General features: G+C 35.1%; 1 protein-coding gene across 2 annotated transcripts; it reads right to left on the bottom strand.

The window, feature by feature from the left end:
- On the bottom strand, window positions 1-27,229 carry NAA30 (N(alpha)-acetyltransferase 30, NatC catalytic subunit). 2 transcript variants are annotated; one of them, XM_027842893.1, is made up of 5 exons: window positions 27,221-27,229; window positions 26,113-26,932; window positions 19,589-19,712; window positions 16,594-16,649; window positions 1-5,421 (listed from the first exon to the last, which is right to left on the bottom strand). In XM_027842893.1, exons 2-5 carry the CDS (start codon window positions 26,929-26,931, stop codon window positions 5,284-5,286), a joined length of 1,137 nt encoding a protein of 378 aa, XP_027698694.1. In that variant the 5' UTR covers window position 26,932; window positions 27,221-27,229; the 3' UTR covers window positions 1-5,283. The 2 variants fall into 2 exon arrangements, with proteins under 2 accessions (XP_027698694.1, XP_027698693.1); XM_027842892.1 differs by lacking the exon at window positions 27,221-27,229 and having other exon boundaries at window positions 26,113-27,134.
- Window positions 27,230-27,543: the final 314 nt, after the last annotated feature.

The following is a 27,543-nucleotide window of genomic DNA, read 5'->3' as shown; positions in this document are numbered from 1 at the left end:
TTTTTTTTTTTTTTAATAATAAGCCAGGTTTCAATTCTGGGGGATTACGGATAGGGGGGAAAGAAATAGATTTCTAGAAATGACTGAAATACAAAGAAAAGACAACAACAAAACTTTTTAAAAGAATAGCTAACACATTTCAGTGCTTTATATTTCTAGCAGAGGCTTTTTAAAAATGCAAAATATGTCCTGCCTTTTATACACAAAGATTAAACTGATTCAAAATTAAAAGGACTTGTGCTTTGTTTTTTTCCAAGACCAGTTATTAGTGGTTCTAAGCTATCCACCCATTCTTTGACTTTGTGCCCTTATGACTTAATGCACAGGTATTTAAGGTGACCAACTCAAGTCCAGGTATGTTCTACTGCCATGCCAGGACAACACTGCCCTCAAGAACTAGCTGTGCTGAACCAAATGAGTTTTAGTTAGCCACAGACCTGTAATTTGGAAATTCTATTTTCCAACAATGTGAGCACAGCATACAATTCACTATCACATGGTACAAAATACGCTTTATAATACGGATTGACCATCTCTACAAAAATGACAAAGTTTAAAGTATTTAAAATTTTATCTAAAATGTAAAATTTCTAAGATTAAATATGTGGGTATTTATAGATTTAAAAGGAAAATATTTCATAAAAAATATTTCAGGAAGTAAAACGTAGGCACTTAAGGCTGGTTTTTGTTTGGTTTCTTTCTTTTCTGAAAAGCACAGATAACTTCAACATAACCAGAACTAAAGTCTTGCCTCTGAGTAGTTGAATCACAAAACCCTTAATGTCAGGGACAGAAAAGAGTTCTATGTTAAACACATTAGTAAGGTAAATGAGGAATCATTGCACATTTTTCCTCTCAACAATGGCAGTTTTTTCAACTTAAAATTTACAAATAATGACTGCTAAGAGGTTTGGGCTCTAATAACCTATTCTCAAATACTTTTCTCAAGTCATTGTTCAAAGTGACAGGATTTGCAGCAATTGAAGTGATACTACTAAGTTCTGTTAAGATAACAAGATTTCATTAAAACACCGCTCTTAAGGATTTTTTTAAAAACAAAGATTTTTTTGAAAGATCACTACATCTTTGGGTTACCATTTTACATTGGTTTTTGCCTGTAACTGCAAAAGATTACATTCCATCAATTTATTTTGATACTAAACATTAATTGGATGTATGAAAAATCAAGTATCACTGAAACCTCAGTAAATAAAATTTACATACCTTCATATGATTACTGAACAGGAATAATATGACAAGAGGGTTTTTCATACACAAGGGTGAAGAGTTACTCAGCACTCCCACTGGCGATTAATACTGACAATTCCCACTTTAACACTAATATTTTAAAGTCCTTAAAAATTACAATGTGCTTTCTAAGGCACAGAGTGTCTGCCTTTTTTATTATCTTGAAGCCTCAACTGACAAGTCACTTAAGTCTACTGATTACTATGTAAACAAAAATATAAGCACCTTAGCAACAAATTCAACAGAAAAAATAATCAAAAATATTTCTAACAGAAATAATTGAGTGTTAAATGTACAACAAAAGCACCCTGCACAACCTATTAATATTCAATGTAGATGGCTCATTTTCTGTGTACTTCTTTTGAAAATAAAGCTCATGTAATTAATATTCAAAATGATTATCCAACTTAAGTAAAACTACTCTAAGTAGAAAGTTAATGATTCCTTTTTTTTTTTTCTCCCCTAAGCAAGTCTTCGATTCATTTAAGAAAGAGAAGAAGTGGGGAGGGGTCAGAGTATTCTCCTACCTGGCAAAAAAAAAACAAATTTCCAGGTCACAAAAAAAGAACACATCTGCATTTAAAAGAAAAATGCAAACACAACTTAACCATGTTTTATTTGACTGCATCTTGTTTAGACAGCTTGCACATTTCAAACTCCATTATAATCCCTTTCTCCAAAGGATAAGGAACAGAAGAAAATAATGCAGCATTATCAAACAGCAGTTCAATAATTTTGAAATACACGTGATATTTTATAGATACCCAACTCATATCCAACTCCAATATAATTTATGTTTGTTTTTACAAACCTGACAGCCCTGTAACATTATAGCACTCAATTTTAGTGATGTCATGGTACAATGAAAAATAATTTTGATGCACAATGCCAATTAGATTATGTCTCCACTCCTGGAAAATGAGGAATTTCATGATTTGGGGGCACTGTAATACACATATCCAGACTTATACATATCAACCAATGCCAGCATACAGTGAGAGGTAAAGTTAAAACCCAAGTGAGAAAGACAAACTCTTGTGTATGTATACCTGTCAAGCAAATGGGGAGATGGTTGGGGAGAAAAAAAAGAGGGAAATCCTTAAAATCAAATCCAAAAAAGGAAATTAATAATTTGTTGTTGCTAGTTTTAACCTGAAATACTATTGCAATATTTTCTGAACTGGGGCCTTATGAGTATTCTGATCTTAATGCAAGGAGAATTACAATTAGATCACACATCAACCACGAGAGTACATACCCATTATAGCTTCTTTAATGCTAACATGTACAGTTTCTTTTAGCCTGTAACAAAACCATGTTAGGCTGTGGAAACTGTCAAATTGTCAATCTGTAATAGGCAGCATTGTTTTAAAAGAAAGTTGTACCCATTTTGCTCAGTTTTAACTATGTGATTTTCAATGTCATTTATAAATACAAACTCAAAGGTACTATAATTATGTTCAAATTAAAGTCCAACACCTCAAAATAATGGATACCTAACATTGTAAAATTAGGGGAAAACTCTAATTTATAAAAAAAAAATCCATTTTAAATGCTAAAATATTTGAACTGAATGGGGTTTTGACAGTGGGTTGTTACAGTTCAATAATTTCAATGCGCAAATTAATCTGTGTGTAGTTAAAAAACATAACAAGTATGTATGGAATATGTTGAGTAATTGTGTAACCATGTGACTTTTGAACTCAGTCATGTAGTTAAGGCTTTGTCTACATAATGCCAAAACAACCAACTGATTCAGTCAGTTCAGTGAAACTAGTCAATCTGAAAGAAAAAAGGGCTATATCCATTATTTCACTGGTCTGACAAGTTAAAATTATAGTCTGATTTGTGTATACAAACATCTTGCCTTCTTTACAACTGCGCATGACAGTGGTCTAATCACACTGAGTATTCATTAGCTTATAACAGCATTCACCTCTGAAGCATCAATTAAAATAAACTAGTGAACTAATGTTTAAGGACTTATGTGCAATCAGTCTGCTGTATCAGTTCAATTTCCCTTCATAGTTAAAACATACAAAGTACCACTATGATCGGTACTATTCTTATCATTAAATGCCAGGGCCTAAATGAAAACTGACTGCTTATCTTTAAAAAATGGTCTATTCTAAAGGCTGTCATTCTCACAGTGCTCCGTGGGTTCATCTGCACCAATCCTATTTTTTTGTTGTACTTACTGTTCTATGAAGCCTTTAAAAGTGGCACCAGACTAATAGGATTGGGCACTTTTAATAATAAAATTTCTTTAAAACTAAGACAAATGATCCCACCAGCAGAATTAAAAAAATTTTTTCACCTTACAAACTGAAAATTTTATTTGAAAAGTGCTTGTTCACTTCAAATACATTCTACTGAGCAAAGAGTAACTTTCCTTTAAAAAAATTTTTTTCCTGAAAGTGGAACTTTTTCAAATGTTAATGGAGGTAGGGTTTTTTTTTTTAATGTACAGTAATTATAGCGATTAAAAAAAAATAAAAGTAAAACCAAAACCTAACAGTATAGGTATAGTAAGGCAAATCTGAATTCTGAAAAAGTATGTTTTCTATAGAACATTCTTCATAGTGACTGCATCCCTTTCTATGGATACTTAGGTTTTCCAGTTATAGGAATAAACCAATATTGGTTTATTGCTAAAATTGAAAAACAATCAATTTATTTTAACAAGTTGTTATATCATGCCAATTAACAAGTTAGCAAAACACGATGTGGCCAATGATGATTGCTGGATCACATGGTGATCAATCACTGTGATTCGTGTTTTTTCTTTTCTTTTTTTTTTTTTTGGACAAAACCCATGTAACTCATTCAAAAAAAAAGATGAATTTTACTCTTTTCCCTTTTTGTTCTAGGAGGGAAAAAAGATAGATCCTCCCCCAGAACTTGCTCACATAGTTTAGAGGGAAAAAAAGCAGCTGAAATAGATAAAATACACCTTGAAATTTATTTCCAAGACCAAGAACTGAAAATTAAAGCATTTTAGAACACCAAAGCAATCTGAATCCAAATCAAATGAAAAAAGTTCCAACTGCTTTATAGAAGCTGTTTTTCACAGCTCATAGCAATAATTTTGATTAAATAAAATCATACCAATTTACATTAATTTTCTATTCCTTTCTAAAAATCCCTATCAAAAAGAAAAAGTGCATCCAAACCAGCAATTTACTGGAGCCTTCAAGTTCCCAACCCCTTTACCACATCCCCGCTTTTAGCAACTACTCAAGAAATTTCCAAACAGCTTTCTATTTTTTTGTTGTATAAGAATAGCTCTGTCTCTTGCCTGGGAAAAGTATCCAAATTATAAAATCTGAAATAATTTATTATCAAATTCAGAATTTAAATAAAAGCAGTTTTCTTGCAAAGACATTTTAAAAGGAAATAAAAAGAAAGCATGCACTAAAAAATTAGAGATGAAGACAAATATACTTATTTATACAGGCACTGGGAGACGCAATTTAATTGTTACTGTTACTCATTGTAACACACACCCCACCCTACAATACACTTTTTTCATTCACTAATCACTGAGGTACCAATATTCAAAAATGGAAAATTCAATATTGAAAAATAAAACCTAAAATTGAAGCTTTTCCTCCCCCCAGAAAACTATGGCAAGTTTTGTATGAAATGTTAGTATACTTAAGAGAATTTTACAATCTAAATTGGCTTTTTTCAGGAACAAAAATTATGTTCCACATACAGGTTCTGTGATAAAATGTTCACTGTGTATATAACGTTGTCAGTAGACTTGCAAATGAACAAACAAATCTTGGCTAGCAACTGGCACATCTTGCTGGTACCAAAAGAACTCTTGAAGTTTGAAACAATCTTTTAATTCAGAACAAATGTGCCATGCCATAGTGCAACAAATATGTGCGACACTCAATGAGACACTGACAGGTAAGAGCTGCATGGAAATTATGAAATCCACCTGCAAAGCAATTCTGTACAAATTGCATTGCATGCAAAGGCCGACTGTGCGCTGTTGGAAGTTGTTCCTTCATGTGAGAGTTTCTTTTAACGCAGCCATAGTTTAAGACGCAGTGCATCAACTCCATTTAAATAGTATCTGAACAGCCTTTTATCTCGCACAAAACCAAGATTTTCATAAAGTTTCAAAGCAGATTTATTTGTTATTTCGGTTTCCAAGACAACCTTCAAAGAAATGAGAAAAGGCTTTATTAGTTGTTTCAAAAAGTAACATGTGAAAACTTAATTGTCTGACTTGAACAAAATCTGACTGCATTGCACAAAACAGTTATTCAATATTAGTGATCTGAATGCCTATTATAGCAAGTCAATGCAGTTTACACATTTTTCTTCCATTAAGAACTTTCAGAAAGCAAAACAGTTTAGGAAAAAGGAGAAAGAAGATGTAAGGAGTTATCCTTAATTCTATACTTTAATTAATTTTCCTTATTTCCTCTAACAAAATATAATTAAAGATTAACAGATTTGCCTAGAAAATAAACATACCAAAATTTAACAGAAAGGTAGCACAAGATTTCTATCTTGGCCACCTAAATGATCCATTATAGTTTTCTGCTTTTCCTTTTATGACTCTTATCTTACTATAAAAGGTGAATTCAAAAGTAATGCTTCAATTCAATTTCTTTAGTCAGTGAAAAGGAACTAACTAAAAACTTCAAAATGAAGCATATAAAATTCTCTCTAATATACTTAACAAAACATTGATATATGACCAGTAGAAGCCCAGCAGCAGTCATTGAAGAACAATCCCTTAAGAGAATATTCATACATATTAAATAGTATCCAGGCTAGCATCTATTTATTTGGGGGGGAATAAACAGCACCTATAATGTTAACTTACTAAAATTAACCACCAAATCTGAAGCAAAATGTTGGCTAAATTACATCCCAATATATGAAGGTGAGACCCCTTTTTCGAAGAGAACCTAAGAGAACTTTTTGCTTTACTGGGTCAATGGTTTTATACTTTTCACCATCATCAGTATATGCAGAGTAGAAAAAGCTGATTTATATAACTTAATAATGACTTCTGATGTCATGATTACTAATCAATCAGAAATAAGAAAGGATTTGTCAGGCTGGCATAGGGAAAAGCTTTATAGGTTTTAACAATTTCCTTTATTGACCACTAGTTTGTTCATTTCCAAGTCCTGAAGTAGTCAAAACAATGTGAAAGCCACTACCTGTTTATGCTCCTACTAGGTTTAATTATTACTTTAGGTAATAATTTTATTTTTGTACTTGTGAAAAGGAGATTGGTTTATAAAAGAGCTAGTATGGCAAAATCAAAAGTTATGAAGAGAGAAATAGGAAACCATGCTTCTAGTTTATCATTATCATTAATCAGTTATGTAATTTGGGGCGGATTCAATGACCTCTGCTATAGAGCTTAGTTTCCTATCCATAAGAGGAGAGGGGTTGGATTAGAAGGTATCTAAACTTTCCAGTTTAAAAGTCTCACCATGGAAAATATGAAAAGTTAAAAGCACATGAACATCAATTAATTACTCCCATTCTTGAGTAAAGCCCATGTTATTAAGATTTCAGTACTGGGCACAGAATTGCATTGCACAAGTAATTAATCAATGCCTATTGATAAGTCATGTTCTTAAGACTATGATTTTTAAAATTTCAGGCACTTTACATCTGTTAACATTAAAAGCAATGTAAAATGTGGATTTGATTTTCAATTCCAGTACTACCTCTGTGACCTTGGAAATCACTGTCACCCTCTCCCTGGCCCTACCTCTAAGCCTCAATTTCCTTAGCTATAAAATGGATGGGTTGAACTTGAAGGCCTACAAAGTCCCTTCCAGCTCTTAATGAAAATATATGATCCCCAGTCCTTTTATTCAATGTCAAAACCAAAGAAAAAATATCCTACAAGGAATTCATGTTTATTTTTAAAATACTGATTTAAGAATTTTCTTGGGAAAAAACCTATCAAACCTCAAGAAGCAGCAGCAGCAGCAGCCACCCTCTAATTTTCATTACTCTATTTTCTCCTGGTTCTCCCACTATCTGACTACTCTCTCCAGTCTCTGCTTTACTATAACCCAGAACACACTCTCAAATACTGGTATGCCCCCACATTTTGTCTAAGGTTCTCTTTTCTTTCTTGGGGATCTCATCAGCTCTTATGGGTTTGGTTACTAGGCAGATGATTCAAAGATCTATATATTGAGGCTCTTCCCAAGCTTCAGGCCTCCCCTTACTGACTTCCCATTGGATATTTCAAACTGCATATACCAGAGACATCTCAAATTCAGCACGTCCAAACAGAACTCATTCCATTTTCTCCCAAACCCACCCCTCTTCCAAACATCCTCATTTCCGATAAAGAAACTAGATTCTTCAGTCTCCCAGTTTCATAACCTCAGCGTTATCCTCTCACTCTCCCTCACCCCAAATTTCCAATCATTTGCCAAACACTGCAACTACCTCCATTAACAACTCCCACGTCTGACCCCTTCTCTCTACTCATACAACCAACCACTTTAGTGGTCCTCATTATCTCTGGCCTAGACTATTGCAACAACCTTCTAATTGGTCTTCCTGACTCAAGTCTATCCTCCACACAACTGCCAAAGTAATTTACTTTAAGTACAGATCCCCATGTGGCTTTTCTACTCAACAAATTTCAGTGACTCTCTAGTCCCTCTAAGATCAAATAGAAACTCCTATGTTTAGCTTTCAAAGTCTTTCACAACCTGGTGCCAATCTGTCTTTCTAACCCTATTATATATACATCCCCCTCCCATGCTCTGCAATCCAGCTAACTTGGCTTCTCTGTTTCTCACACACAGAACTATATCTCCTATCTCTATGCCTTTGCACTAACCATTCCCCATGCCTGGAATGCACTCCTTCCTCATTTCTTTCTCACAGAATTACATCTTTCGAGACACTTTCAAGCACTACTTTCTAACATCAAGTCTCTCCTTATCTCCTCAACAACTCCTCTCTCTCTCTTTCTCTATGATGTATTTAACAGTGTTATATTTATTCTCTATATATTTAATTTGTATAATCTACACACACACACACCCCTCCTCTGTTAGAATTTAAGTTTCTTAAGAGTTGGGATTACTTCACTCTATTTGTATTCTCAGTGCCTATTACTGCCTGGCACATAGTAGGCAATTAATAAACACTAATAAAAACTATGTTTTGGAGTTCTGATATTAGGGATATAATTCAATTCTCATCAATCTGAACTGTTCTCCCCATTAGAATATTGGGTAAATCCTTCACTGGAATTCTGTCATATGGTCATTATTAAGAGTACCAAATCAAAACAATTAAGAAATGGGCTGAGAAATGCTAAAACTTCAGTTCTTAGTGACAGAATTGATTAAACAAACAAAAATGACAGTCTCAGTTTTGGAGAAAATTGCTTAGAAATCATTAAGGAGCCCACATAAATGTCACTGAAGAAAGAGGAGTTCTTTGAATCTTGACAGCATGTTCATTAATGGTTTACAATTTATCTACAATATATAACTAAAAATCGCACAAATACAAGCTAATTTGGTACAGAATCCAAAAGGTCTTCTCTCTATAACCTTGGTAAATCATCTATTCTGAAATGTAGTTAAATGCTGAAACTCAGATTTGCTGGCATCCTGAAATAAAGTATAGTCTCCTGGTTCTAAATAAGTCATGTAGCTAACTTCCACAAAATATAAAATTTCCTAACACACACACAGACTTTCCCAAAGAACCTCATTAATTTCAAGCACTAAAGAAAACAAGGGAATAAATATTCATAAAACACTAATTAACAATATGACTAATAAAATTACTGAAATCCACATAATAAACACATTAAGAGGGTCATGGTTTCACAGAACCCCTGCTATATTTTTAGGGTCCAAGTTACAAGATGATGTATAGATGAACTATACTGCAATAAAGTTCCTTTGATAATGAACAAATCTGCTGTATACTGAAGTCACTTTATAATGAATAGTGTTAAAGCAAGATTCCAGGTTATTTCTATTTTCAGAAGAGATATTATATCAAAATTTTTCCCTACTTAATGAACTAATACAATACTTTGCAGCCTGGCTTAAAAAAATACTACAACTTACTTTATATTGTTCATGCTCCAGCAAACTATATAGCATCAATAAAAATCTACTTCACAAAATCATAGAATTTGGAGTTAGAAATAACCTAGAAGATTACTAGCCTAATGCTTTCATTTTGTAAACAAGGATTTGGTGTTTTGTTTTTGTCAAGTGGGGAGAATAAATTAAGAATATGTATATTTTTGGTTAAGGGTTTACTCAAATATAAAACAGAATAGTATAATAACACAGTAAAAATAATTTGGGCCTTCTCCTCCTTAAGTATGTTACAACTTTGACTAAAATGTTTCCTTAAATCACTTTAACTAAAATGTTTCCCTAAATCTTCCTTTCAATCAGGATCAATATGTCATAGATTAAGAGCTGGAAGATCATCAAGTCCAATCATCTCATTTTATAGCTAAGTAAAATGAGGCCCAATACTAGGTGCTTTGCCCAAGGTTACACAGGGTAAAAGCAAGTCTTCAAAACCAGGCCTTTTGACTCCAAACTAAGCTTTTTTAATGTAATGGAGTCTACCTACTCGCATCACCATTTAGTATATCCTTCTCTACTGTTTGTTATGTATAGTCTAGTTTAGACTGTCAGAAATAATTGTCTCATGTCTCCTGCATGATCTTTGTATTACTGAAAACAGCATTAGCTAAAGTAAATTGTGTTTTAGGAAATGGATCAGGGTTTGTATAGAAAATTACCAATATCGCACAAAAGGTCAGCATGCACTATTAAAAGCATGGAGAAAATTCCACTACAAAATTGATTTTATACATATATACATATATACATATATATATATGTATAGCCTCTTATTTTAAAAAAAACTGAATTTTTTTTTGCTTAGAATCTAAATATAAAAGTAAGGCACCACAAATTGGGACGTTAAAAACATTCTATATGACAAGAGAAATAAAGGCTTTTGGCTTTTTAATTCAAAAGTATTACAAAATCATGCAAATTAATTAGAAACTTTAATTTTCTGTATTGTCATAGATATGTAAGTTTGAATGTTAAAATAATCTGAATGTACACTTTTATTTTTTAAAAAATCTCTGTCAAAACATTTTAGAAATTTAACCTTTCACATAAAATAACTATATAGGACACCCTAAAATTCTTAGTGCAGTTTTAAGCTTTAATATCCTAAAACTGTACTAAAACTTCTGGGACACATTATCTAATAATAACAGCTTTCACTTGTATAACACTTCAAGAGTTAGCCTCCACCTTAGGTATTTGAAATCTCTACCATATCCTCCCCAAGATATAAAAGTATAGTGCATGGGCCTGGTACAGGGCTGCAATTATCATCCAAGGACCACCCTAAGTGCAGAGGTTAGTCAGTTAAGTGATTGGAGGCAGTGGCTGGGGAAGGGTAGGGTTTAAGTCACAGAAACTCATAAAGTCTATCTACACAAGGCATGAAAAGATGGTGATTATCACTGGTGTAGAGCATATACTCCAATAAAACGACCAATTCTTGAAATTAAATATAAGGTTTACAATGCATTAAAAAAAAATTCTCTTATCTGATCCTCCCAATAGCTTGATAGTGCAAGTATTAGTATCCTGACTTTACAGATTAGGACACTGCGGATCAAAGAGGTTAAAAGAATGTTGAAAACTAAAAATAAATAAATTAATTATAAAAAAAAAAGAGGTTAAATGAGAGGTGGTATGGTATGATGTGAAAAAATCAGGATTTGCAGCCAGCAGACTAAGGTTTAAATTTAAGTTCTACCACTTATGACCTGTATGACCTTGGGCAAGTCAAGTAAGCTGATTATCTTTTTCCATCATCAGTCTTCATCATGGACTGGGGTCCAAATCTAGGTTTCTATGACTTGCCCAAAATTACATATCTATTGAGGCTGAGATTTAAACCCAAGTTTTCTGCCTCCAAGTTCAATGTCCTTTCTAATATACTCTATGCCTTCTAGAAATGTATATGTATTAAGAAGTTTGTAATTTGAAAAAGAAATACTTGTTTGTCAAGTTGGTCAATCACCTGTTAAGCTTTCCAGTCCTTTCTAGGAAGTTTAAGGACAAGAACATGTAAAAGTACATGGCTACCATGAAGGCAAAGGTTTTTTTGTTTGTTTGTTTGTTTGTTTTTAAGTACCAAAGAAGAGCTCCTTTACTATGCTGTAATTTACTCAACTCCTTCCCTTGAGATAACAGACATTTCAGTCTGATGTCTGAGAAGTATGGACACATTCTTGTCAGTCACAACTACAGCACATCGCTACATGGCCAATTCTAAGCCAAAACCTCATTCGATTAATTCATTTCATATTTATGAAGCCATATAACCCCTTGTTTTAAGGCCAATTTTTCTCTTTTTACATCATGACTTTCTATTCATTTACATATCTTTAAGATGTTAGTCTTCAGGATGCTGTTGTAATGTACGATCACATTGCATTTTTTAATGTAATACATCATAACATCATTTGGAAGAAAGTTATTGGTGTCTTAGACTTAGCTTATTGCTGACCTTGCCTTAAAGTCACAAGTGATAATTTATCATAGCTTAATTTACCATGCCATTATTTATCCGTGGATAACCTGAGTAATTCTGATTAATTTTTCAGAGCAAATAAAAAGTATAAGTAAATGGTGGTTATATATTAAAAGTCTATATAGACATAAAGATCAAATGTAATTATGTTTAAAAGCATACACACAGAGGTATATTCTCACAAGAGTCTACCCTTGCAAGCGTACAAAAAAAAAATCAAATATTTCTATAATATAACAGGAATAGTTACATAGAGTTCTACAGGAATAAATCAAATTTTCACTTCCCAAATGAATCAATATTGCTATTGCATGCATAGTTTTAAAAGGAATTAGGTAAACCAGTCTAAAATGTATAGGATTTCTTTCTCTCAATTTCTTTTGGTTGGCTGCCCAGGAGATGGTGGTTGTAGGTACATGTTGAGTATCATTGGCTACAGGAACATGCTACGTTCTAAACTGACTGAGCAGATGTGGGGTTAAAAACAAACAAAAAAGGCAGGGCAGGGATGGCTTGACCAATTTGAGTTACACTGCTGAAAATTTTCTAGAGTAATCCAAGTATCTATGAATTCATATTCCTTAACTCTTTGGGTAAAGTTCAACTAAGCTAATAAAGACAAAAACGTACATTATTTAAGTCCCTTAATCATTCAAGTTGATGAGTAAGTAGCCTTTATATTCTTGGAGATCCAAACTTTCAAGGTCTTTCTTAGACCATATATTTTTATGGGTAATTTTGTTTCTGTCAAAAGTAACATGAGTAGCTAATACTTCTGTAAATACAACAACTGTTTACTTTGTCTACATTGTAATCTTTCAAATTTTTTCATTCATACTGAAGCTTGCCCTTCAAGTTCCTCTTATTTCTTGGCATTCTTCTCTACTCAGGAGTGATCTGAAGCAACTTACATCTGACGTGTAGTAAGCGTTCAAGAACTACTTCTGAATGAACAAATCAACTTACCAGTTTTCCAGTAGCCCCTGAGAAAAGTCTACATATGTAAATGACAAAGCATAAGAACTTTCCAAATATATGAAAGGGATAGAAAAAAAAATCACTGTACTAAGGACTTTCTAGATCTATGACCTTGGACAAGCTACTTAACCACTGGGTCTTGGTTCCTCTTATGTAAAATAAAGAGACTGGGCATGTTTACCAGCATCCCCTTTTAACGTAAAATGTTCTATAATTAATAATTAGTGAGGAAGAAAAAGGACTCCCAACTGGGAAGCTACTCATAAATAGATAAGCCTAAATCAGAATGCATATGCTTTTTTTTAATCTTAAAAAAAAAAAAAAGCCAACTCATAGAACTAGGTATAAAACTCCTTGATAAAGTGACATTCTCTAATCAGCAGGTTCTCCTGTACCATACTATCTCTATACTATAGAACTATTCATCTCATTTATCTCATTTTATTTGTATACGTAATTTAGGTCTCTAAACTTCAGTTGTAGAAAAACTCTTATTTGATGGCTATTCCAAAGAGATTGTATCATAAGGTCATGAACACTGAAGTCCAAGTTTCATTAACTTTCATATGATTGATGTTTCAAGGACTATTTTCTACACAGTTACACTCAAATGCTCCACATCTGATAATTATGATTATATTCAGGACTACTACAATCTGGGAACAGAAGACTATTTCTCACAGAGGTTCCCAAAGTGGGTGATACCATCCCCTGGAGGGCACTGGAACATTCAGAGGGACAGTAGTAGCCTCAGGTGCAATTGGGGGGGGGCATTGAATAAACTTAAAGGGGTGGCGGAAGCATAAGGAAAAAGAAGAAAATTTTGATAAATTGTTCACACATGTTTCATCTGTTGTATAACAGAGTTAAAGTTGTAGTGATTACATTATTTTCCAAATAAACACATAAAATGCAAATTATAACCGATCAGTGGTCAAGTGTTGGCAGGCGAGCATATGGCACATTGTTGGGTGTCCAGCATGCATTGATAGGAATATGTGTATGTAATGACTTGTTTACAATATGATACTATATGATTATATGATGCAATATTACAACATCAAAATTTCAATGCAGGAAAAAAACCCACAAATTTACAATAAATTATTAAATTTAAAATGTGTCATTTTTAAAAAATATATTTTATATATATTTTTTAAATCACGTAAATAAAAAAAAATTAAAGGGTTAAAGAAAGTAGATTTCCAAGGGGGCACTGAATAATTTTTTTTTTAAAGAAGATGGTAGGCCAAATAGGTTTGGGAACCTTTGTGGTACAAATAAGTTTTCCTACTGTTTTTAGGCTATAAAAGGTTCTGACTACAACAGAGCAACTTGTTTTTGCATACTTAAAATCTTCCTCACACTTTTTCCTATGGTCTGTCTTGCTCTTTCTTGTAACAGATACCTTTTTCACACTAAATCCCTAAAATGTCACAACTTCCCAAACCTTCCTACCAATAAAGTAAGATATATTAGAATTCTACTCAGAAACTAAACATGATTAAAGCTATTTGCTGAGACTCCTACCAACTAGTCCACAAATTCAACTCAAATTTGTACGTTTCTTCACTTTGAAATTTTTTTAAATTGCCATCTTTAAGTCCTTAGATGAAATGGGGGAAGTCCTAGGACTGGAATGAAAAGTACAATAGCTCTATCCCTTTAAACAATTCATTTTACCATGGGAAAACTGTCCAAACCAGAGAAAGAATTATTTGAACTTTAAAAGGAGTCCCTCAATATGAAATATCTACAACAGTGAACAGCGTATGGAGTTTTTCACATTTCAGTCACAAAGTATTAATGATTGTTGACTTAAAAGCAACAGAAAAATAAACCACTGATGAAAAATGATTTTCTGATAAAACAATGCAAACATATAACATTCATCTGAAACCATATTTTCCAACTAAACTTTTCAGAACATTCAAAGAAAAACTGCTTATGCATTATGCAAAGCCAAGAAAGAAAAAAAGTAATGGCAAAGAGTAGGGTAGTTATAATATTCGCTAAGATAATATTCCTTGTTTTCTAGGTAGTCCCTGGAAATTACCTTTCTTCCCTATCGGGAGATAAGAGTATATTCTATCATTCAGAAGTCTTCTCCAACTTGTTTATTACATATAGATATAAAATTCGACTTGTTTTCCTAATAGAATAATCAAGCCAGCAAGGCTGTAATGCAAAATCAGAGCCTCCTGCTTATCAATGATCTCCAGTTTTCTCCTTAAAATCTCAGTTGTCAGCAATAATTTGCCTACTGAACTCAAAACATAATTTCAAAATTTTTCAAATTGTGCAGTCAACTGTTAAAATTCCCTATATGTGACTTATCTACTTAAAGATTTTTAACCAGAAATGATTTTAAATCCCAGAATTTTTTTTTCTACTAGCATGTTTTTTAGGCCTCCTCAAAATCTGATTTCCAATAGTAACCTATACAAACTATATGATCAAGGAGATAAACCTGCTGGGGAAAAAATTACCGAGGGTTTTATAAATGTTTTGCAAAAGTGGGGGAAAGTGGAGAAATGGTTGTTCAAGTCTTCTTCAGAAAATTACTACCTCAATCTAACTTCACCATTCCCCTTTGAATCTCCTACATTTTAGGATTATAAAGATTTAGAACTACCAGGGACCTTAGAAATCACCTTCATTTTAGATATAATCATTTCAAGCTGAGGCCTAGGGAGGTAAAGTGACTCATTCAATGACATACAAGTGGGTAATTAACAAAGCAAGAATGAGAACCCAACTGGGTCTTCTGCCTTCAAATTCAGTTCTCCTTCCACTGTGCCTCACTACCAAAAGTGGCAGTATAGTTATGAGAGTTAGAAGATTGCTTTTTGAGTTTATTCCAATGCTACTTACTAGCTACATGATCTTGATGAGTCACGACTCTCAATCACATCATCATCTATAAAATGAGGATAATACCTGCCTTTCCAGTCTTAAAGATTTGTTGTAAAGATCAAAAGAGTTAACAAATGTGAAAGTACTTTGTAAACTATAAAGTGCTAAACAAATGTGTGGTATCGTTATTAACAAATACTTCTTCAGACTACTGACTCACGGCCATCTCCTGCCATGTAGTTCCATAATAACATTGCAGTATAACAACAGTAAAATTGTCACTGTCAATAATCATTTATCAAATGCCTGCTATGCTGCAAAAAATAAGTGCTTAAAGATAAAAAAAAAATGCATTCTTAGGTAAAAATGCAGAGAGCTATATAGGTAATTTCCAATTTTTATAGGTTTTGCATTAAAAGTTTTTCAAGTCTGAGTAGCCTGTCCCTGGGGTAGGCAGCTTTCTCCACTGTAAAAAATAATTATTTAAAGAGAAATTAAAGATAGTATATGATAATTAAATTAGAATAATAAAAATAATTGAAATTTATATAGCTCCTTAAAGTTTGCAAAGCACTTTGCATACATTATTTCACTTAGAAATTCAATAAGCTACCTTGGTTGAACAGTGATATTTTTCTATGAAAAGTAAGAATGAGGTAGTAATTTTCTGAGAAAGATACATAGGATTATTATTACATATAATTATTAAGAAACCAATTTTAAAAATGTTTATTGAAAATACCTACATCAAATCTTACTTAAAACTTTCACTTATGTTTCCATTAATATTTCAATGTATAAAATATTTCTTAATTTTCCCAAATATGTGCTAAGTTAAAATTATTTAAATCTCTTAGGAAACTAGGCTATTAAATGTTCATAGGGACTTACCTCATCGCAGTCTCCTTCAACCATGGCATAAATAGCTTTCTTAACCAAGTTAGTACCTAGAATATAGATTTCAGTGTTAGCAAAATAAAAATAAAAGTATTTCTTTAAGAGTCTGAGTTACAGAATTCAGAATGCAGAAACACAAAATACTAAGGTCTATATTGAACACAGTCTCAAAAACTACCTTATTAATTGTCAGTAGGCATATATAACATTAGAGTTTATTAGACCTTAGACCAAATATGTAGCTGTGTGAAACACTACATAAGCCATAGGTGGTTAGACATCAAGTTAAGCTGACAATCTCCAATCAGCAACCCCAAAAGATTCCAAAGATTCTGGTTCATAAATTCAGGGGACCTATGAACTGTCAAAGAAGTCTTCCAGATAAGAAACCGTTCTGACTTTATGACTGTCTTTGGAAAGACAGAAGCACAAAAGAAAAGTAAGGATCCAACTGATTTACTGAAGATGGGAGCAGAGTCTAAAATAAGACTCCCATTCAGTTGTTTCAGTCATGTCCAACTCTTCATGACCGTATTTGGGGTTTTCTTGGCAAAGACACTGAAGTGGTTTGCCATTTCCTTCTCCAGTTCACTTTACAGATGAAGAAACCAAGGCAAACAGGGTTAAGTGACTTCCCCAGGGTCACATAGCTAATAAGTGTCTGAGGCTGCATTTAAACTCTGGTCTTCGGATTCCACACCTGACACTCTATCCACTGCACCACCTAGATGGTGCATTGGACCTTAAACTCTATAATTCTCATGAACACTAGGCTAGTCAGGACAAATCTGTGCAGTGGGTCTAGGAGAAAGAGTCTTAAATTTAAAATCTTTATAATAATATTCTTATATTAATTAATTATATAATATAATAATTACATATAATATAATAATATTCTTATTATAATAATAAAATTTAAAATAATATTTATTCCAAACTAAACTGGATTGGTTACATGCCACTTTAGATTCCTTAACACCAAAGATTCTTCCTTCTTAAATTTTCCCCTACCCTCCTCCCACTTGCCCAAAATCAGCACACCCTACCCAAGACACTGGGTAACCACAGCAATGACGTCCTTCTCTTTCAACTTTCTGCCAATTCCCCTTCCACTTTTCTCATTTCTATCCCTGAGAAAGAACACCCAGAATTTCCAAGACATTTCCTTAAGGTTGCCCCACCCTAATCCTGCCTAATGCCTTGCGGAGCAGAAATGACTTCTCATACCACTTGGCTAAGCTAGGAGCTACCAACTACAATCCTCTTGGCAAGACCAGGCCTTAATATCTGCCCTACCACTGAATCCCAAGATCCTCCAGATTGTATGATCTGTCCTGCTGCTACACCCTCCAAACACCCACTGTCATCTGACTTGCCAACTCATCCTAAAGATTCTTGTCATCCAACCTGCTGCTATACCCTTAAGACTTCTGGGCCTTCCTATCCACGCTGAAGCTGAACCATCCTTATGTGTCATCTCCTCTAATTTGAGAAGCAGCTTCTTGAGAAGAGGTTTTGTCTTACTTTTCTATTTCCTCTCTCTGCCTCCTAGCCAAAGCCCAGCATAGCGCCTGGCACTCAGCAAACACACTAAAAATGCTTTTTCATTTATTCATTCTTTAAATAAACTTCACAAAAGATCAATCATGTTACCATATAAAGAGCATAGGAAACCTATTACATGACCTGTTAATTGGTAAAATTACTTTTGTTTACTAATACAGCTGCATGTAATTGTTCCTATTATATTACACTGACATACTTGCACTTTTTTGAGTAGAAAAAACAAAATTTACATTTAAACAAAAATTTACATTTATGTTCAGTTGTATTAATACATTGCAAAGGAATTTTCTGGAATCTTTCTGAAAAATGTGTCAAAGGTATGAAGATTAAGTAGTGTCAAAAAAAGGGGGAGGCATAGTATCAAAATGGATTATAAAGGTTCAAAAGAGCTATCACTTAATTAGCTTCTTGGACCTTCTCAAAAGACACCAGTCCTTTCTTTTTTTTTTAAACCAGTTTTTCTTAAAATACACAGAAAATAGGAGTCTTTGTCTACAAAATAATTTCCAAATCATAAAATCTTAACTTTCTTTGTAACTTCCCAGTCCACCTAAATTAAATTTACAATCATGTTGAATTTTCATGCTGGCTTGCAGACTTAGCTCAGAAAGTTTTTGAAAACCAAAATTCTTGGTTTGTTACCAAAAACAGAGGCATGTAGGTGGTACAATGGATAGGATGCTGGACCTGAAGTCAAGAAGCCCAGAGTTCAAATTCAGCATCACTTACTAGCTGAACAAGTTTCTGAGCTGTAAAATGGGGGCAATATCACTTACTTCCCAGGGTATTTGTGAGTATATTTGTAGAGCACTTTTGAAACCTGTAAAGTGCTCTATAAATGCCAACTATCAACATCATCAACATCATCAATGGTACTTTACACTCAAGCTGTGAAACATTAACAACGCCCAAAGGCAGAAAAAGAGATATCAACAGGTTCTCTAGGAAGAATCGCACAAGCATGCCCTCTATATCCCTCTTAGCACTTTCCTTGGCCCTCTCCTTTGCTTCTAGCATCCTCTCCTCCTTATATCTATGATTTTCTGTGTATGCTCTCTCCCCTGATCCCCATTAAAACTCTGAGATCCTCTGGAATAGGGACTATATCATAGATATGTATCCCAAGCACCTGGCACAGGGTCTTTCATATCATAGGTGTTTAAAAATACATATGAATTGAAATTAAAAAGAAGCATAAAAGGAGAAAAAATTTAAAAATACTATAATTGTTTTAAATAAAATTTTAGAGTCAAAATGAGAGGTCTTTAAGTATCATGAGTGGGCATCAGGTCCATTAGCTTATTTTCCCCAGTTTCATAGGTTCATTTCTATATACCAATTTCATTTTCATTGGCCTTGGTTTCAAAACTTAAAAGTACCCAATCACTGCTTTAACTTCATGAATAAAAAATTTTTTTCTTACCAATGCCATTTCTCCTGTATTTGGAATCCACTGCTAACATGGCTATATAACCTCTGCGGAACATCTTTTTGTGCATATCCAACTTGCAAACGATGGCACCTACACACTCCTCCCCTACCACGGCCTTAAAAATAAATGAACAATTATGAAGTGCATGTTCTTATCAGATATAATACATTTCTACGAAATAGCTCTAAACCTTTCAATGTTATTAGGTAAAAACCTCAAGATTGCAAATAATAGACTAACCAAATCAGAATTTCCTTAACAATTATAACCTAGGAACTTCCTGGGACGTGCATTTCTTATTACATTATTATACATATTGATAACAGCCTGAAAAACAGGTCAACTAGCACATCCTGCAATGTAGGTATTGAGTAACTACAGATTTCACAACAAAGTGAATAAGAATTATAATTTTTTGCATGAACCATGATAAGCAAATATCATCGTCTTTTGGGTAGAGAAAGGAGACTGAAAACATGTAGAAAAAAATGTTGATTCAGAACATTTGAGTTCGAACTACTGGCTTAATTCTAGCGCTCTATGTCAGCATTTATTATAGTACACCTCAATACTGAATTTCTTGACCAGTTTACTAGAAAGAGCAGATACAATCATTTTGGAATAAAAGTGTACAGCATATTACTTTGGCCATAGGTCTTTGAAAAATAGCTGTTTTGAGTCATCTGCCATTCACTTTTTTAGAAAATGGATTTACCTTTACTAGTAGCCTTTAATACAGAGAAGAGAATTCATTAGAAGGAGGATACGTATTTTGACTCTCAAAGGAATTTTAGTTATTTAAGTGCCAAAAAGACCACATGGAAGGCAGTCTCACCTATAAGGCAGTCCTAATTCATAGGCTTTGAGGACAGCATTATTTATATAGTGAAGAAGTTCCAGTATAAATTTCAAAACCAGAGGAATATGAATTTTAAGATTTTAATCTTACTAGTGCTCGTCAGTTTTTCCAGAACTTTGTAAAAAACAAACAAATGTTTATTAGATGCCAATTTCACAAGCATCCTAATTAATAATACTGAAGAGATGTTTCACAAAATTCCAGTCATAAAAAGTTTGAGTCATGCTGTCTTTTAACAAATTTCATCACAGTAGTATCTCCACCCATCCAAGGACTGGTATGAATGAGCTGTGATCTGCATATCACTGGGAAAAAAACATCTATATGTTTATAGATACTTAGGAATATTGGAGCATTTTAACATAATTAAATATTTCATAATATAACATTTATAACACTAACGTCTCAGGCAAAAAAAATGACTTTTCCACTTAACAATGACTTTTCCAAGAAGGAACTAGGTTTCCCTCTCCCCCCCAAAAAAGTAATGGAATCAAATTTAAGGAGAAAACAAATTACTGAGATGACATACTTCTAAAATCTTTCATTTTGCTCTTAAGACAGAAAAAGTTCAGATTGTAGTAATACAGAAAACACCATGACTTAAAAAAAAATATTTTGGAGCCTGATTTTAAAAGTTCTACCCTGAGAGGCAGTAAGATACAGTGGAAAGTGTTTGGTTTTTAAACTGGATAGTGTCCACAGTTGAAATCCTGATTCTCCTGATATCTGTGCAACCTCAGAAAAGTCACTTAACTTCTTGAATCTGGTTTACTCAAATACAAATTGAGGGGGTTAGGCTGGAGGATCTTACATCTCTAAATCAATGACTCTACAAAACTTTTTTTAAAGGGACTTTATAGAAAACAAATGATTAGAGCACTGTTTCAGAATATATTTTATCTAAAATTAAAAAACAAAACAGAATATGTTTTATCCTAAATTCCATGTTAGTTAAATATATTTTATTATCTCATAAAACGTTCCTATCATAGTTCCCCAAAACTGTTTGGTACTAACAAAACTCTGAAACTTTTATTTGTGCTTTCATAACTCAAAACAAATTAATCTGATTCATTTTGAATTTTTTGAATTTTTTTAAACAAAATTCTTTTTCTACTAAGATTCAAGGGTTAGTTTCATTCCAGGGGAAACCCTGTATACTAAACATGGATCCTGTGGGAAAAAATAGAGTTATACTCGTGATAGGATCTTTCCCAGAAGAATGTAAGCACTTTGAGGGCAGGGATTCTTTCTTTCTTTTTTTGTATTCCTAGTGCCTGGCACATAATTAAGAGCTTAACAAATGTCTGTTGAATGGAACTCCTATAACCACAATGAAAAATCACATACAAATCATATCTTACATGGTAAAGTAAATGGCATATTTATAACTTGACCTGAATAAAAATACAATTACACAAAGTAATATTTGACTGAAATTGTTATTCATTTTAAAAGTTATATAATTTAAAGAAAAATGCAGTTTTTAGACAAAAAAGGAAATAAAAGCAACACTGAAAAACAATCTGAATGAATCTACCTACTTATTAGGAAAACTAATGATGCTAACCCACATAAATTGACATATAAGCAAAAAAAAAAAACAAAACAAACCAAATCCACACATACATTAGTATCATTTTCTAGAGCTGTAACTTTCAAGTGGGAAAATGCCCATGTAATTTATTTTATCTAGAATATTAAGACAAATCTTTATTAGTAGGGACTCCTGGAATGAACCCAGTTTGTATGAATAAAATCTTAGGAAATCTATATCTCTCTAAGACTCAAAACCGTGAAATCACCCAATTGAGAGTATTAAAGTTATTAAAAACACTAAATCTAATACAGCTTACTATTAATAATTAGACTGACTTAATTTAGTTCACCTCTGGCCCCTTAGTCAAGCAGAAATAAGCAGACAAAATTAATACTTGCATTATCATCTACAAGAACAAAAAAACTACTTTATACAAAAAGGCCTAAGACTTAGCATAAATGAAAAATTTCTTAATAAAATGTTAGTAACAAGTATCAAGCTAAAAAACCTTTCGGTTTTTAAACTTAAAGAAAAGCTAAGTATTTGTCATTTTAAAATTTTGGAATATATTGTTAGATTATTAAAATTGTATTTGAAGAATTCTGACTTCATTTTCCAGGGAAAAAATTATTCCAAAGTAAAAAGTTTTAAACATGCACTCTCAATCTATTACTACCAGATACTGATTTTTCTAAGTAAATATCTGTGAAATTGAAAAAAGATCAGTACTGTTAATCTTAGTGTGGATCTTATCAAATTCTATAAAATCACAAAGGATATGAACTGTGCAAATATGGACTTGTTTACAAATCCAGGGAAAGACTAATTGAAGCTTTGGATCATGAACGTTTAGGACAAAGAAAATAAAGTACTACTTTATACATTTAACATAAATACACTTACAGACTCATTACCAAAGAGATGATACATACTGGAAATAATGGTTTCAAAAAATTTTTAGATAAATTCAAGGATGGTGCTAAAAAGAAATATATAATACCGTTTTGTCAATGCATATCATTTTTATGGTACCTGCCATTTTCATGTTATCTTCATTTAATCCATTAGAGGTTAAGGACATCTTAAGAACTCCATAATGTTTCCAAGTTGTCAGGGTAGCCAAACATACAATCTTACAAAATAGCCTTTGGTTGTTCAGGTCATGGGCTGGATTCAATTTTACTTATGTTCATAAGATCACAGGCTTTAGGAAGAGGCAGTACGACACAGTGGGGAAAGGGCTCGTTCCAGAGTCAGAAAAACCTAGGTTCTAATCCTGCCTCTGACCCATAACAGCTGTGTGACCATAGGGAGATGGCTTAACGTTGCAGTGTCACAGGCCACTTTCCAAGGGAAGATATTCTGGTATAAAACTAAATTACCTCTAGTACAGTACCAAAATTAAAAGGAAAAAAAACCTACACACATACAACTTCCAAGAACACTGGTGATCGTATTGTCCAACCTTTTCATTTTACAGATAAGGAAACTAAAGCACAGAGAGGCTAAGTGATTTACTTAAGGTGGCACAAGAAGTAATAGGCCACATATTTCAACCAAGGTCCTGTGATTGATAAACTAAAGAATGCATAAAAGGAGAAAAATAGAGATGGGAGGAGCTTTGAGTCTAGTCTGGGGTGGGGGGGTGGGCGGGGAACCTGCAGCCTCAAGGCCACATGTGACCCTCTAGGTCCACAAGTGAAGCCCTTTGACTGAATCCAAACTTGACAGGGCCACATGTGAAGTTTGGATTCAGTCAAAGGGCCACACTTGCAGAGCCAGAGGGTCACATGTGGCCTCGGGGCTGCAGGTTCCCCACCCCTGGGCCAGACCAAGCAATAGGTTGGTTGAAGAAATGAGGGAGGACATGATAGTTGTTTTCAAGTATTTGAAGGGCTGATGTGTTTACTTGTTAGGAAGACTCTTACACAGGTACCACTTGGTAAGATAGGTTCTAAAGTGTCCTCCAACAAGAAGATTCAGTGATTCCATTCCTGGTGTGCTTCTTAATCTATCATTTGCCTGTTCTTGAATCTAAATTCTCATTATGAAATATATTATCAATCTGGTAGTCAAAAGCCTTGGGTTGCCACTACATGTCCTTAGTCAAGCCACAAATCCCATGGACTTCAGTTTCCTCATTTGTGTGGATAAATGAATAGGTTAATCTAGATAATCTCAAAAGTCTCCAGCAACTCCTGAGCCCTATAACTATGCAAAAATTTGCATTTATTTGTAACAGCTCTAGTTCTTAAAGGAAAAATCTAAATTTTAAAAACTCCCAGGAAAGGAACAGCAAGTGCTAACACACTCTAATCTTCATTGCCTAAATCTAGACAGGCAAGCACAAATCTTGCCGAGGGAAATCTGAAGTTTTGGATATTAAGCCTTTGTATCTAAAAATCAGCAGGAAAATCAAAGACCCTATAAAAATCATGAACTATGTCTTCTTCAGTATCTAACTACCACAAAACCTTTTCCTATAGAATTGACAGTACAGTCCTATGAAATAAGAGAACACAAACTGTTAAGTGTTTAAAAACTGAATTAACAGATAAAGTTTAAGGTATTTTCATTAAAAATCTAGCTCACTACAAGAACATGTATTTCTTTAGTTTACCTTGCAACTTAATCAGTGTTTTTTATAGGAATAACAAAAAAGGCAACTGACATAACCATCAGCTATTCCTAAGAGAATTAGAAAAATACATAAACATTTAAAATACCTAATGAAATGACTATTTCTTAAAAAGTAATTCCCTCTCTAGTATCAATTTGGAATCCCACAAAAACCCAAAGAAACCCACTTTACATGGTATAATGGCAGATTCAGCATAAAGTAAAAGAAACCACTACCAATCCTAAGACTATGTAAGGATAGACTGATAATGGTACTGTTAACCACAATTAAGTCCTTTTCTCAGACTAAAAACACCTGAGTGACTGACCACCTGTAACAAAAGTAATTAGCTTTTAAAGTAGTGGAAAATGGTCTGGATAATAAGTACAAGTTACCGATACTACATTAAACTAAACAAAAACAGTGCTAATGAAGTAGCTAGTTTCCTCTTTCAAAATCATAAAATAGTTCTAAGAATTTGGGGGAATACCACTCCCTTTTATAATTTTACAAGACAAATCAAATAATTTATTTGTACTTATACAATAAAAGCCATGTATGTTCACCTGTAACCCAGCTTACTTACTATGTATCACTGCCAGGAATGGAATTTCTTTTGTAAAAACTAAAAACTTGCTAGCTGAATGCATTAAAAAAAAATCACATATATAGACAGATAGATATAGATACAGATAGATATCTATCTCCTCTCATTAATAACGAGAAAATTATGCTAATCTAAAACACAGAAATCATTTTTATCAGATGTACATGGCACACAAAAGCCCTTATTTTTTGATGTCTGCCCATCCTAAACTTAAAAAAAATCTGTAACAATTTCACACCTGGTTTTCCACATCTTACGCAAGTGCATCTCCTTTGATATTAAGTTCAAAGTTAAAATAAGTGCCAGTAGCACACCAAAAACCAGGCCAGCTATAGTTGACTGTCCTAAAGTTTAAAAAAAAAAAACAAAACACCTCTATGACTACAGAATGTGTTTGTAAGATTTAATGCTTCAACTCAGCCACATCATTATAGACAATCGCGCTCATCAAAACATGTTTTTGATTACTCTATTAGCAGTACAAAAATTTTGGATACATTTCTCCTCTGAAAGATTAATACAGCCTGTATCTGAGTAGAATCATGTTCAAAGTTAATAACTGTAAAGCGTTTTGAAGATGATGAACAGATCTTCTCAAGACTTAGTTAAAACACAATTACTATCATCATCCATGGCAGAAGACCCCCAATCCCTTCACATTAAACTTCCATTACATCAATACAGTTGACCCTATGCATGATTTCTTACCTTCAAAACAATTTTTTTAAAAACCCCTCAAATAACTGTGTGTATATTTACTTTACACCACATTCTGTACTATGAAATGCAGGGGTTCAGGAAATGTGTCAGCTGCCACACATTCCCTAGCCCGCATGGTCTGGATCCTCTGAGGGGTCACCCCCTTTTTCTCCTTCCACCCACTTACCAAGAAGCATAGCTGTGGCCAGTTGTGGATAAAATATCTATAGGTATAAATGGAGTAGGGTTCAGACAGATCTTTGGTGATCAGTCTCATGATATCGGGCATTTGTAGCTCGGATTCGTATCGGACGTATCGTATCGTCCGATCCTCCTCAGGTTCTGCCTCCCTGTCACAGGAGGTTGTTAAGCTGCAGACAGCTGTCAGGGACGAGGAGAGCAGCAGCAGCGATTCATCTTCCTCCTCCTCTTGCTCAGTCCCCCCAGCCAGTCCATTGCGGGCCGACGCCAGGCCGCCTGCGGCTGCTGCTGCCGCCGGTGCCGCTGGGTTTGGGGGCGCAGTTCTTGCATTACTGGGGACAGCGTGAGGGGGTCTCTCACTGGGGGGCTGCCCAGCTCTTTTGGTTGCAGTCGCCCTCGGATTCCCGTCGGTGGCGGGGCCCGAGGTCGGGTCGGCGGCGCCCACGATCTTGCTCTTAAGGGAGGCGGCCGCCCGAAGGTGCCTCAGCTCGGGGCTGATCAGCCCGTTGAGCTGCTGCTGCTGCTGCTGCTCCCGCTGCTGCGCCGGCGGCGGCGGCGGCGGGCAATGGAGACGCTGATGCCCCTTGGAGGCAGCCGCCTCGGCGGCCCGGCCCGGGCCCCTGCCCCGGCCCCTGCCGCCGCCGCCGCCGCCTTCTCCTCCTCCTCCTCGGTGCTCCTCGTCGTCCTCTTCGTCCTCGCTGCAGCAGACCGGGGCGGCCCCCGCGGGGAAGGGGCAGCAGGGCTCGGCCGCGGCCGGTGGCGGCGGAGGGAGGAGGCTGCTAGGCCCGGGCGGTATCTCCGCCATCCTAGAAGCGACACAGACCGAGAAAAGAGCCCATGAGTCCGGGCCGCTTCTCCAGGTGAAGGGAAAGGGGGCGAAGGTGGGGAGCGTGACCGGGGAGAGGGGAGGGGAACAAAGACGGAGACCGTCCCTCCCGGAGCAGCTGCCCCCAGACCCTTTATTGTGACCCCCGCCTCTGCTTTTACAGCGCCGCCCAGCTGCCCGGCGGCACCCTCGGCCGCCTCCTCCCCCAGCGCCCAGGCCGGGCCGCCGGGCCTGCCGCCCCCCTCCGCTGCGCCTCCGCGCCACTAACCCCACACCAGTCCCCGCCGCCGCTCCTCCTCCTCCTCCTCTGCCTCCTCCCTCTCCTCCTCCGCTGCCGCCTCCTCCTCCTTGGCCGCGCCGCCGCCGCCACCTCCTCCTGCTCGGCCACCACTGCCGCTGCTGCCGCCACCGAGTTTTTTCACTCAGCCTCTCCTGCCGTAAAGCACCGTCGCTGTTACCCCCCGGTAAAGTTTCCTGTCCTCCAGCTTTACGACACTTCCCTGCCTAGCGGCTTTTCGAGTGCTCAAAAGGAAAGCGAGGAGGAGCCGGCGGGACAGACCCACCTGAGCTGGTGGGAGGGTAAAGAGGGTG

Source organism: Vombatus ursinus, unplaced genomic scaffold (assembly GCF_900497805.2).
Source record: "Vombatus ursinus unplaced genomic scaffold, bare-nosed wombat genome assembly UNPS02014893.1, whole genome shotgun sequence".
Taxonomy (NCBI): domain Eukaryota; kingdom Metazoa; phylum Chordata; class Mammalia; order Diprotodontia; family Vombatidae; genus Vombatus; species Vombatus ursinus.
This window is presented reverse-complemented; position numbering and strand designations above follow the sequence as displayed.